Source organism: Strix aluco, chromosome 4, assembly GCF_031877795.1.
Source record: "Strix aluco isolate bStrAlu1 chromosome 4, bStrAlu1.hap1, whole genome shotgun sequence".
NCBI lineage: Eukaryota > Metazoa > Chordata > Aves > Strigiformes > Strigidae > Strix > Strix aluco.
The window spans coordinates 37629818-37643449 of record NC_133934.1 but is presented as its reverse complement, the minus strand read 5'-3'; the positions used below and the strand labels follow the sequence as shown (position 1 = coordinate 37643449).

Sequence of the window (13632 nt, the reverse complement as noted above, 5' to 3'; positions counted from 1 at the left end):
AGAATCACTGAAGCCCTGGCCATAGTGGTACAGGTAGCCTGTCTTACCCCTCCATAAGCAGGGACTTAAAAAAACAGAGCTCCTTTGGGAGCTCTAGGAATAATTAAGCCATAATACCCAGTCTCTTCAATTTGCAGGGATTTCCAAGGTAAATCCTACTTTTGCTTACCGTACTTTTGGAAATATGTCTATATGTCAATTAGGTGAAATTTCAAGTCCATCAAAGTGTCTTATTGAGGAAATCAAACTAGTTCTTATGGAAGTTACTTTTGACTGCAAGCAAACCAGGGACCAGTGACCTGGAAACGAAAGGTTCTCTCTTTTTTACCAGTTCTCTAAAACAGTCAGTCTATTCCAGCTGCTTAATTCTGGTGTATATTCTGGGTATTTGCTGTACCATGGCAGAGACTCTTTTAAAGAGAGAGGAAAAAAGAAGCAACCTGACTAGAAAGAGTTAAGACTGTCACAGACATAGATATTGAATTACATTATGCTCACATTTGAAGTGTTTCTATCATAATGGAAGTCTTTGCTTTTGTGTTTGTCATGGAAACTCAAAGTTAATGTTAATTATACACTATTAAAAACCCTAATCCTTACCAAATGAAAATCACCTCTTTTTCCTAGATGAGTAGTTAGCTGACAGGTCTCAGTGATCTGTCTGTTGTAGAAAGGCTATCACACACAATGTGTAACAAATTCTTTTTTTCATGGATACTTGGCCTGCTTTCCTCCTTCTGGATTAACCCCTTTCCCCCAAATGGCAGTAGTTCTCATAAATGTCTCTCTCTCCTTATTTTTTACTTTCATGTATGCATTTTTCTGTATTCTTTCATATGCTGTTCAAATTCTGTAACAATTAAATGATAAAATTAATTAAATGTAAATTACTTTTTGAAAAAGAAAAAAGAAAAAGGTTTTGTGGAAGGCTACAGAGTGCATATGATTTACCTCTACAATTGAAATCGCTGCTTTGCTTCACTGTGCTCCCTCGGGTAAATAACAATTTAAATATGTTTTGAAAAATTCATGTAACTGTAGTAAGACAGCTTTCTACCCGATTTCTTGTGACTTTTCCAAGTTTTGTACATATGTTCACATGCATAATTACCTGATGGTGACTTATGCAGCAAATGCCTCAAAAATGTGGGACTTTTTCTGTTGCACCTGAACAACTTGAATGCACAGGCTAGTTGCTGGGCCAATTTACATTTGCTTCTTGCTGCAGCAGTCTTCTCTTTAAAATGAATGAGATTGCTCTACAATCATTAGGGTCTAGACCAAACAAAGTTTTAATTAAAACTTACGATTTTTAAACATAAGCCCACCTGTATCCATACCTGCTTATTTTTGAACCAGACATTCGCATCTAGATTAAATTAATTAGGATAGCATTTAAAATCCAATTTAAAGCAAAGCAGCTGTAGCTTTCTGCAATAGTTTTTATGTATTTCAACACAGTTGCACTGCATCAGATTTGAATGCTCTTTCTTCTTCCTGATAGTCTCCTAGAAGGAAATTTCCAATGTGTGGTTTGTTGTGAGGGCCCTGGCCAAGTCCCAGGACTGCTGATCTTTTCACTAACCAAGGGAAGAACTGTTTACCTCTAGGATTCCCATTTTCCAACAAGCTGATTGATAGAGAGGAAGGAAAAGTTACAGACTCTCAATACTGGCCATCGTGGTACATGCAGGAGTATTTTCACCAGGAGTAGTCTCCAGTGTTGCAGGGATCATAAAGTATGTATCTGTGTCATGGAACTCCCACTGTCTTTATCAATTCCTTAATTATGGGAAGCAAAAAAACAGTACTTTTCTGGCTGTCATGCTGATTTCTCAGGAGACCTGTGTGAATCACTTAACATATGTGCCTCCATTTCCCTTCATGTACAATGAGAATATTTTCATAGTGTCACAGGTATGTTGAGAGGTTTAGGTCCTACATAAGACTGATAGCTTTGTGTGAAAGTCACAGTAATACTGAAAGCTGTTCTTTGGCTATTGACTCCTTAAAAGAGGAGTAAAAAAAGGGAATCTGGCTGTAGCTTAAGAACAGCATTCAAAACATGATTGTTGTGATAATTATATCTTCCTCACAAATCAGTGGTGCAAGATTGAAGTTTCTGTTAGAAATTGCATGGCAATCGGAAGAACTGTGGATTCAGGAAATCTGGCAGGTTGAAGAAAAGGTCGAAAGAGCAGTCGTCAGTGATCTCTCATTCAGAATGACAATATAGGACTGAGGAAATTTAGAGGAATATAGATTTTTTGCTCTATTGATTTATGGAAAATTAATCTTGTTAGGCTCAATTCTACCTGTAGCTCTTGTGTAATTAGAAGAGGAATAAATCATTCCAGATTTTTCAGGAATTTCTGATTCTATGGAGACTGTAGATTTCCTGCCACTTGAATTCACTCTAAAAAATGTCACCTGCCAGCATCTTATGGAGAGAGCCAGTGGGCTTTGAGAACATGCGATCTTTGCGAAGTTGTACTTGCTCTGCTCTCCTAGCTGCCTTCTAGCCTGCGCCTTATGGTTACAAGCTCATCCCACAACTCTTAATTAATTTTATGTTACTCTGTAGTTTCAATGTTAGTAATGTTTATACATTATATAGCAGAAGGGCTTTGTAGGTTTGTAGTAAATTTCTGGGGGAATAATCTAAATCCAAAACAGTGGCCTGAGTAGCTGGCCTGTGGGCTGAGGAATTCGGTTTCATCCCTCCATCATGTTATCGGTGTACTTACTAGGTCTATGCATTTATTTGGGGAGTGCATAAATATCCTTTACAGAGCCTTTACTATCCGTCTTCCTCGCTGGTAGAGTGTGGGGGAAGGTCTGATGTCTACCTGAGACAAACCTGCAGGCCTGGCATAGTCCCCTTACTCACACCCTCCTTTGGGCAAGAAAACAATGTTGTTTTATCCTCTGCTTTGTCTTTAGCAGAGGATGGTGCAAGATCTTTAGTACTAAAAACAGTGGATTAAAAGATTGATTTTCAGCTGAGATTTTAAATGAGAAATTAATGAAGAAGAGGGATGTCGGAATACCATTTCAGCTGGTAGGAGCTGCAGAGGAGGATGGTGTTGCACTGATCATAGCAACACTGTTCAACAAGGTTAGGCAGGTAGGAGAGTCAAAAAAGGGAATAACAAAGACAAAAAGTCAGGTCCTTAAGACAATTGTGGTTAAGTAATTTATCTGATTAAAAATGAATTAATGAAAATTATTTAATATCACTTGTAATTTTTTCTGTACTGTTAATCATTTATACATGTGTAATATATTTATGCATATGTGTAAATATTTACACAGACACGTGTGCATGTATATATTTTTATATACACCTGTATAAAATACAGGGCCACAGTTAATTCTGCACTAGCCAGTAAGTAGCTTGTAATCTAAATCAGATAAAGTTTTAAGTAGACATGGGAAAAAAGTCTTTGCTAGTGTTAGTCTGTTAACTTTCCTTTAGCTGGTGTGTTGAAATGTGGCTTGAAGCCCTTGGTAGTGATTGTAACCACATGCAGTGACACCCTTTGTGTCAGTGTTTGTAAAGACAAAGCTGATCAGTTGTATCCTTCCTGGAACATAATTTTTCATTAATGTATTAGGGATTTGGTGTTGAAAACCTTATTGGCAATGTAAATGCTGTCATTATTTTAATGACAGGGTCAGCTTCGCTGTTGTTTGTGACAAAAGTGATATTGACCACACAAGATAACTGGAAAGGAGAATGGGGTTCTCAGAAAGGAAATTATTCCAAAGGCTGGATTTTCTGCTTAAGCTTAACACATCTATTCCTTAACATTCTCAGATTTTCTTACGTTCATGACATGAGAAATTACTCACTTTATAGTAGTCACCTGTAAGTTATTGGAAACATCTGTTTCAGCAGAAATACTTTTCCTGTGTACTCTGTACCGAGGTATTGTTTTATTGGGTTTGTAACAATTTGCAGTTATAACCAGTTTCAAACAGAGAATTGCTTATGAAGATCAAACAACTAATTTAAAAACTATGTGAAAGAATTTACACTGTGAGCAAAGTGCAGGCCCTGTATCTTCTGCTCTGCTTAAGACTTGCACTTATATTGTTAGGTATGTTCTACTACGTTAGTTTAGGAAATAGATTGCAATTTGAATTACGTATTGTTAAGTGTTACATTTTTAAGTGTCATCAGTCATTGTTAAATCACAGTAAGTGAAGTGTCATGAGGGTTTTTTTAATTTTGTGTTCATTGTGTTGTATGACAAGGTTTGTCTTCTATTTGTGACTTATTTACTACTGATTTTACAGAACGGATTGTTAAAACTAACATTGATGGAGGTATTTGATTGTAGGCTTTGCTGTTCTGAGGTTTTCATTTTAAGCTTTATGGGTGTTGCGTGCTTTGGTTAAGTCAAAAAATATTTCCTTTTGTTTTGATGGCCTGACTCTCAGATCACCTGTGACTTACTCCAAACTGTAGTTATATTGCGTAGTGTGAAATTAGAAAATCTGTTCTGTGTGTGTTCTAATGGATGTGACGGTCATTAAGTATATGAGTCTTCTGACGTTGTAATCAGATGTGATTCAGTCTGTTAAATATCCATGAAGCAACATCTGCTTCACAGAGTGACCTTCTGCTAAAGAATACTTAGCGTCTATTAGCAGATCATAGTGCAGATCTGCCTTATTTGAAATGCACTAAACTAGTCTACTGCTGTTTAGCAACTAGCTTGTAATAATTTATTGCAGTTAAATAAGCTTTAAAAACTCCATTAAATAATTATAGGGATTATATGCATTTCGAAAACCTTTGTGTTCTACTGAAATTACCCATTTAATTTCAGGGTTGGTTTGTTAAAAAAAGCTGAAATCTAAAGGCACATTAGGGGATCTGTCAGATGCTATTTTCTGTAGGTGTTAATAAAACCAGATTAAAAAAAAAACCTGAAACAAATTAAAACCAAAAGCAATTTTACCATCTGTTGTATATTAATTAGAACTTTGTGTATCAAGGGTAAACTTGCTCTTAGAGAATGTCACTGAATGTCTGCTAATAGAATAATATGCAAATATATTAGATGATAGGATTATGTTGAATTTCTCATTCTGCTTTGGTTGTAGCAAATGCTAAGATGGTGTATAACGAACTTTAATTTTCTTTCTTCTTAGAACAACCTCCAAATAACCAAGGCCAGTCGACCCTGCAGCCTTTGCCACCTTCTCACAAGCAACATTCAGCACAGCATCACCCATCCATCACCTCACTTAACAGAAACTCACTGACAAATAGGAGGAATCAGAGTCCGGCCCCGCCGGCTGCTTTGCCCGCCGAGCTGCAAACCACACCTGAGTCAGTCCAGCTGCAGGACAGCTGGGTCCTTGGCAGTAATGCGCCACTGGAAAGCAGGTAATTACTTAGGTACTACTACAGACTGTGGCACTTCTAAATAAAACATTCAACTTGACGAAAGATGACCAGCAGCTAATACTTCCCCTCCTTCAGCAAACAAAACTGAAAACTTCTCAGTGCTACAACTATCCTCTCTCTAAAATTCACAATGACACTCTTTTCCCTTACAATGCCTATTGCAGAGTAATTGGACTCGGAGAGTATACTAATTTTTCCAGATGAGTATTTTCCTTCCTGTTCATAATCGGTAACTTTTGACTGTTGCAAAAAATTTCTTGCCTTGCTTGCCAGGTATGTTGTGTCAAATATGTGCTGCCATACAGATTGAATGTCAAGGAACTCTGAGTAACTTTTTAACTCTTGTACTTGGTCCCTTTAAAGAAATACCCATGTGAGACTAGATGTTTACTAAAGTTGCCTAGGATTTGGTGAGACAAAAGAATTTCCTTAGTTCTGGTATCATGATGAATTTGTCCTCATTCTTTTTTTGTCTTTTAGAATTGATAACTGGCTCTAGGAAAGAAGCAGCTAATATAAAGGGTGACACTAGCTTCTTTAGATGCAGAATGATATATGATGCAGAATGTTCTATAAAAAAAATGTATAGAACTTACTGGCACAGAGCTGAATTTACCTACAGTGATTAATTAATACTCATGTAACACTCAATCAGAACTAATTTTTTATTAACGAAAGCCATAATATTCCAATTTAGTCATCAAACTGAGCATTTATAACTGTATTGAAGCTGACAGTAATTCTTGAAAATGTTTATGAAATCCCTTCGGTTCATTCTTTGAATCCCTTTACATTATGTTTCATAGCAAAGTAAAGATAATCCAGCTGATTTTGACTAATTTAAAACATACATGACCTTAAGATTCTCTGTTAGGTAGTTTTGTTCCCATAGATGTTTCAGGCAACTCTTCTGTCAGGCTGTTGGGAATGGCTATTCCTTTTCTTAGTTTTCTTGGACCCTCCTGTATTGCTTATGAGATGCAGACACTGTGGAATAGGATTCCATTGAAGGAATTTCATCATCATACTCAGACAATTTAGAAGGAGTTTTCTTATAGAACAAATAAGGTTGTCGTGGGCATAAGATTTTTGATGTTTTCCAGACACTGGTTAATCTTCAGTAGATGGGTACAGTCTTTGATCTTTGTTCCTATTGCCATATATGTTTTTATTGTGTTTATAAAGAAAAGGACATAGGAGTTGAATGAGAATACCGCTTCCAACCTGGAGAGAATATTTTTTGCCAAGTCTTTTTGTCTTTTACATGTTCCTGATGAAAAGCTAAGGGTATTTGAGTGTTCAAGTTTTGAACGCTTGTGAATGAGCTGAAATGTGAAAATTTCACATAAAAATTGATAGAGGCCCACTGTAGTTTCTCTAATAGTCTCACTTGGTTGGAACTCTGGAGGTGAAGAAGTCATCTTATTTGTCATTGATTTTTTCCCTTTTCGGTTGATTCCCTACTGAGTGTGATTCTTAGGCTCAGTTTCAACTATATTAACAACTTTGTGATAGGTCTCTTCCTTCATCCTTTTCTCAGCCTGAAAGAAAGTTTATTTCCTCTCTGGCAATATTTTAGCTTATGCTCATAGTCAGCTTTTTTTCTCGCCCTCTCTTTTTCTTTTTATCTGACTTAGATGACGGCCATTTAGAGGTACAGAATGTGAATGTCAGCATATATACATAGCTATCTTTCTATCTCTATAGGCTCATATTGGTGATGGGTGGCATAAAAATGACATACAACTTGCTGTCATGTATAGCTGGATAGTGAATAGGCTGTTTTTGTGTATGTGCATGTAAGTGAGAGGGATGTATTTGCAAAGCCTGAGGGAGGTTTTAGTCCCTATCATTTTGCGGTAGTAATGGAAGTGACTTTGAAATATATATTTCATAATATTGGATTGAGTTGTATATTTAATAGAATATTCTGCAATCTGGCTCTGTGTAGAGTTAATACTTTTGTATAAAGCATTGCTGTTACTGGTTAAATGGATGAACTGTGAGGTGGCAGATCAATAACATCCAACAGAAATTCCAATTTATGTTTTTTTAAATATAAAAAGACTCTTTGCTTAAAATTTTATGAGGGCCTAAAGCTGTAACTTGGATTATGTGAGTGCTTCCTTCATCTTTGATGCCATCTTTAGATGACAATGAGGTGACTGAGCAGTGGCAGAAATTGTCTTCACTCTACTGGGGCTCAGTAAAATCAACATTTAAAAAAAAGGCAAGACCTTAAGAAAATACTTGCTGCAGATTTCCTGCAGGCTGCAGGACCTTTTCCTTGGACGTTTAATGATCTTTATTATTTGACTCTTCCCCAACCTGCTGCGAGTTAGGTTCAGCTGTAGAAGCAATAGATCTACTGGAGAAGCCAGCACCATAGAACAATATGAACTTTTGAAGAAATAAAAAAGCAGGGCTATATTGAATAACTTTTTATTTTGTTCTTTGAATTACTGGTTAGACAGTGCCAATAATGCAAAAGCATGACTACATGTCAGGTGTCTGAATATTATAATTCATTATTAAGTAATTAAATATTAGTAGGTTTTTTTATTATCATTGATCTTTAAGTTTTTATTCACCTATTAGTTTTAGTAATGACTTATTGAGCTCCAGGATCATTAGTTACATTCTCATGACTTTGCATTCTACTAGGATCTAAATTACTGATATTTAAAAATGCTTAGTAAATCACTTCTTTGTATGCTTTCTCTGTTAAATATTTGCATGTGCAGAATTTTTCTAATGCACAATCAGTTATGTATGTTAGAGATGTGCAGAGGAAAAGTTTGTTAGAATTCATAAATTTATTGGTAAAAGTAGGCTGGTAGCATCTCTTAGTGCGTTTCTCAGGCAAAATTTCATTAATTTTAGGCATTGAATGTCTAAAATAAAGTTGTCATCAAGGAGAAGTTTACATATTCCGGACAAGGAATAAATCTCTGAGACTATCATATAACTTTATTCAGAATCTGTGCTAACATGTCAGTGAATCAAACAAGAGCTTTGCTTTTTCTTACTTGATTTGCTGTATAAAATACGTCATTTTTTGAATAATGACTGTGTTTTGTATGGTGGACTGTGAGTTTTTTGTAGAAACTAACCAAGAAACTTACATGTTTTTCGTAGTCTGTACTGATACTGTTTAGTCTTCTTTTACCCTTATCTTAAAAATAGAGCGGGTAGGAACATTACAGTATTCAGTTACTTATCTACTAATTTTACTGAGAAGAAAGATGGAACTGGTTGAAGAATTACTTGATGTCTGGAAAATATTTCTGTATTTTGAAGGATTTTATTAAAGTACTAGAATACCTCAGAAGTGGTACAGACAAAACAATTCCTAGAATGTGTTACCTCAAAACCATTCTGCAAGCTTGATCCAAACTTCATTTTAGAATGTGAAGATTTTAGAAACTCCCAAAGTGTGATGAATGTACCCATATGTCTTTATTGGGGTGGACTGCCAATGAAGCTAGCACCTTCACTATTGATTAACGTGTGGAAAGGGTGTTGATAGTTTCCAGGGAAGTCTTAAATCAATTTGTGTAGAGGCTGATTGATTGTCTGCAAAAGCACAATGTTGCTGGATGTAAAAGTCTGCTCAAAGCAGCTATTTTATGCATTCCACCCACTAAAACAGTGCCTGGTTTAATCAAATTCAAAATTGTTCCATTCTGTAAGTCTTCCAGGTTTTCACACATGGACTTGATTAGACACGTTACTTATATTGAGAAGGCATGGTACAAAATAAAGGCAGAAACTGGGGATGAAGTTCAAGTCCTGCTTTTCTGAAGACCCCATGTATCATTGTGGGCAAGCCACATTGCTGGTCTGCAAGTTGAGGAAACAGGACTCGACTTAGATTGCTGAGAGCATGAATGCATTTTTAAAGATTGACATGCGATAATTATGGGGTCAGTATATACACGTTAGACACGTTCATTAAGTCAAACAGCCAGTATTGTTTTCAAAGACTAAACTTGAATAAAAAAGTTCTGTTTTCTTTTGACATTCTCATGCAGTTGGGTGCTCACCAAGCATCTGTGCCTGAATCCTAGCACAGTGGGCCCATATGCTTATACGCTTCCCTTAGTGTCAATAATGTCTTACTTTAGATTTTCGCTTGATCTCTCTGGCATCCTTCCTGCTCAAAAATCCCTTGCTGTCACCATGAATACTTGGAATTTGACCACACTGTGTATTTCCTCCCCTGTCTCCTATGCAAGCACTGATAGTCCAGAATCCAGTAGTATTTGCACAGTATTCCTTGAGTTTATCATTCCCCTCTACAAAGATATGCAGCCATTGAAGCAAGCATGGACCCAAATTTTTTTTTCCAAAACTAATCTTTTCCTGGTTTAGATCAGACAGAAGAAATATGCAGTTCTAAGTAAACTAATAGTGCCTAGCTTTGTTTCTCTCCTTTCATTTTCTCTCCATTCCCTGACAGAGCCAGAGTCTGTGGTCCTTCCTTTCCCTCCCCTGCTGCTGTGCAGTGTCATTTGCAGAACATGAGATCTCCATTCACTGTGGTAGTCAGCCCTCTGTATATTTTCTGGCTGACTGGCTATGCCAGGTAGCCAGCAATAGACTGTCTTTTAATAGTCTTTGTTCACTTTTATTACTTCATTTCTGGTCCAGCCTCATCAAGTACACAACATCCCCCACTATGCATGGTTCGGTCCTTAAGCCTGTCTTGCCACGGGCAGCAGCCAGGAATTTTATTCAAGGACTTACACATAAATAAGGGATCACCAAAGGGTAGTGACCACCTAATGGCAGCCTTTTGTAACACCATGTCTTCAAGTTACAATCCAGCACATAGTCCAGAGGGCAGCATGGAAGGCAGATAAACCCCACATTCAAAATGCAGTTGCGGTTTTGCACATTTGAGGAAAAAGAAAGTTATGCAACAGAATTAGTTATTCTTTTTGTGGGATCTTGCCATCCTTTAATTTGAAATTGCCACTCTAATTTCATCTTTTTGTATCTTTGTGTATAGAGAATTAGGAAATCAAGCAGTCCTTGCAAATGGTCATGACAGCCTTATAGAGATGGATGTGTTTTCTCCAACATATCACGATAGCAGTTATGGGTATGTGACTCTAAGTGTTTGCATGATGCTAATTGTTGACACAGAAGACAAAATGTGATTTTATAAAAAAAATTGGTTACAATAGTCAAAAACATCTGGGACAGACTTCCTTATCTTTATATCTGATTTTTCTAAACTTAGACTTTAAATAGTTTGTCATACTGACTTTGGTAAAAACAAACGCTAAACTTTGACAGCCAAATCTTGTTTGCTTTCGCTTAAGAAAATAAGAGTGCAGTTGAGGTTGTATTAATTCTCTATGGCCTGATTCTGCAAGCTGTTGCAAACTATTTGCATGATTACACATTTGCCAGATCTGATCCTTAGTTTGTAATATATTTACTACTTAGCAAATGTTTGTTTTAGAAATATTATGACATATTAATATAGCATAAGGAATGACCAATCAAAGAATTGTATATCTAATCTGTAATATTTTTTACCAGCTAGTTTGAAATCAGAACTGCTGATAAATGTTTAACTGGAAATAGAGAATTCCATATAAATTAATATTTAAATTCCTTTAAATAAACTTTATATTATAGACCTGTTCCATATCTACTTAACCTTGTCATTAATATCTGTCTTATATTTGAACTATGTTTTGGCATTCTTAGGCCAAATCAGTATACTTGGTTTCTGATCCACACACTAAAAAACCCTGACAAAGCAGTACCATTTCTAATGAGTTCTAGCCTGTTAATCAGCACAGTATGCTAAATTTTAGTAAAGAATTATTAATCATAAATTTACCTTTTATTTTTTGTTTGTACTATGGTAAAAATCAGAGCATTATGTCCAAATTCTGTTTTGCTAATTGTAACTCTTAACATTATAAAAGGGATAAGGTGCTATTTGATTAAATGAGGAGATCTGCATCTGCCTGTTAATAACTAATTAATCTGTAAAATATATTGACACTGTACATTGATCTGCTTCGTGTTCCAAAAACTCTTAAACTTTCACTTAGCCACAAATTATAATCAACAGCAGGAAGAGAACAGTATGTTAAATTCACGTAGTTAATCACTATCAGCAAACTCAAAAATACTACAGATATTTACCAGAAGACCCTAATACATTTTCTTTAAAGTAAAAATGTAAGCATACTGGATTAAAAATTAACAAAACCAAATATTATTGTTCCCTGTAGACCAATTACTATACAATACTGATTCAGATACATAATTGCTGAAGTAGAGTTAATAGAACCATTCGTGGTTTATGCTTTACATGTTTGTAATGGGACCACCAAGTGCAAGTATTTTGGCAAAGGGACTATATTATATGAGACTGTTAGTTGATACTAATTCAGGTAACAATACAATGAAATTTAGCTTGTTTTTGTAATCCCTTCATTTTAAAAATTATGCTTGCAGGGATCATCTCCTGGTGTGAAAGTTGTCCAGAGATGATACACATCAGTTCCAAAGCGTAATAGATTTGAGACTACAACATGCTATCAGCCTGAAGATTCAGTTTATCAACCTCACTAACATAATGTGTCACAGCTAGAATCATTATATATTTGTTTCTTTGTTTCCATGTCATGCATGTGTTACGTTATGATATACTATTTCTTAGTTTGTATGGCTTATGGAGAGAATATTAATCTAATGAATTTGACAATTTTAGTGTTAATGATAATAGAAATAGACATTTTGCATCAAAATTCTGATGATTCATAGGCCTAGACCTAAAGAATAGTTGTTTATAGCTTCAAGAGATTTGTGCATAGTGCATTAATTATCATAAAACAGCTGGAAATCTCAAAGTATTTTAATAGTATGTATTGTTGGCTTTACTTGATACCATTATTGTTCTCTCTAATATGTAAACATAATGTTAGTATGCGTATTGACAAATCAGCTTAGTTTGAAGTAAATAATCCAGGGGTTTTTAACCTAACCTGATAGTCCTCTCCTCAAGTTATCTAGATATCAAAATCTGAAAAAAAGTAAGATTCACTATCAGTGAGTGACCATATTTATACTTGTTATAGTTAAAGCTTCCTAGCATTTTCTATTTCTATAGAATCTTCTCATTTTCTGAAAATTTCATATTTTTGCAGGATTGGGGGTTGAAAACTTTCTGCTGTATTTAAGTAAGAATTCTTTGCAAGGAGGTTTGTCATCTGTTGGAGAAAAAGTTCGGGAGAGCTCTCTTAAAAGAAGTCAGGTTGTCATAAGGGCATAGTGAATTAAATTTAAAAGTGGAAGAAGCCAGGAGTGCAGAGTGGAGAAAGCTGGAAATGACTGGGCGCAAAAGGAATAGGAGTGGGTGTGCAAATGGGTAGGTGGAGTAGTCCAGAAGGAGAAGCTGAGAGTGGTTGGATAGGCAAGGTAGGACTTATAAAAAAATTCTAGAGCACTAGACACTGAATATCTAGGATGAAAAGCAGGATTATTCCTTGTCCTTTACTGCTTGTGATTACTTGTGAAATCCTTTTGAATAGCATGCACCTCATCACCTACAGGACTGACTCAACATGATGAGAAACCATGGCTGCTGGCATATGCTTTACTAGTGACAGAAGCCAGAAATAATCAAACCAAAGATTTTGCATCTGTGATGGACTATCTCTGAAGTTTCTTCAAACTTGCTTTAAAAAATTGCAAGTTAAACAAAAAAACACTTTAGTAAAAAAATGCCATCGACACCATAAAGTTAAGCACACAAAATTTACCAAGTTAAAAGCTAACCTCTCTCTCGGGTTGTGTGGCTGAAGTCAAGCCTGCCATCCCAATAAATGCAGCTTGAATTGAACCAGAAAGGAATTTTAACAGATTCTAGAGATTCTTTCTGTCACATTCAAACAGGTGAGAAGACAATACCAAACATCATGGCAAAGCAAAGACCTGGATGAATGTATAGTACCAACATCCAGCATCTCTGATAATGTTGGTTGCACAAAGAGAAGTCCAGCTTTAGAAAGACATATGTGGAAATGAGTACCATGAAAGACAAAGCGTCACCCTCTTCTGGGCACAAGGTGTAATTCTCTGCCTTGTTGAATCCTTGAATGGTGGTCTCTCAAGTCTACAAATCTTGGCATGTTGCATATGAGGGAGCATGCAAGTGTAGTATACAAGTTTTCACCAAG

General features: G+C 35.9%; 1 protein-coding gene across 1 annotated transcript in view; it reads left to right on the top strand.

Annotated features, from left to right (window-relative positions):
• Window positions 1-13632, top strand: part of TENM3 (teneurin transmembrane protein 3) — a 423548-nt gene that overhangs the window by 278855 nt on the left and 131061 nt on the right. Inside the window, exons 7-8 of the mRNA XM_074822768.1 lie at window positions 5164-5401; window positions 10437-10529. Coding sequence (XP_074678869.1) covers window positions 5164-5401; window positions 10437-10529 — 331 coding nt within the window. The remainder of the gene's footprint in view (window positions 1-5163; window positions 5402-10436; window positions 10530-13632) is intronic.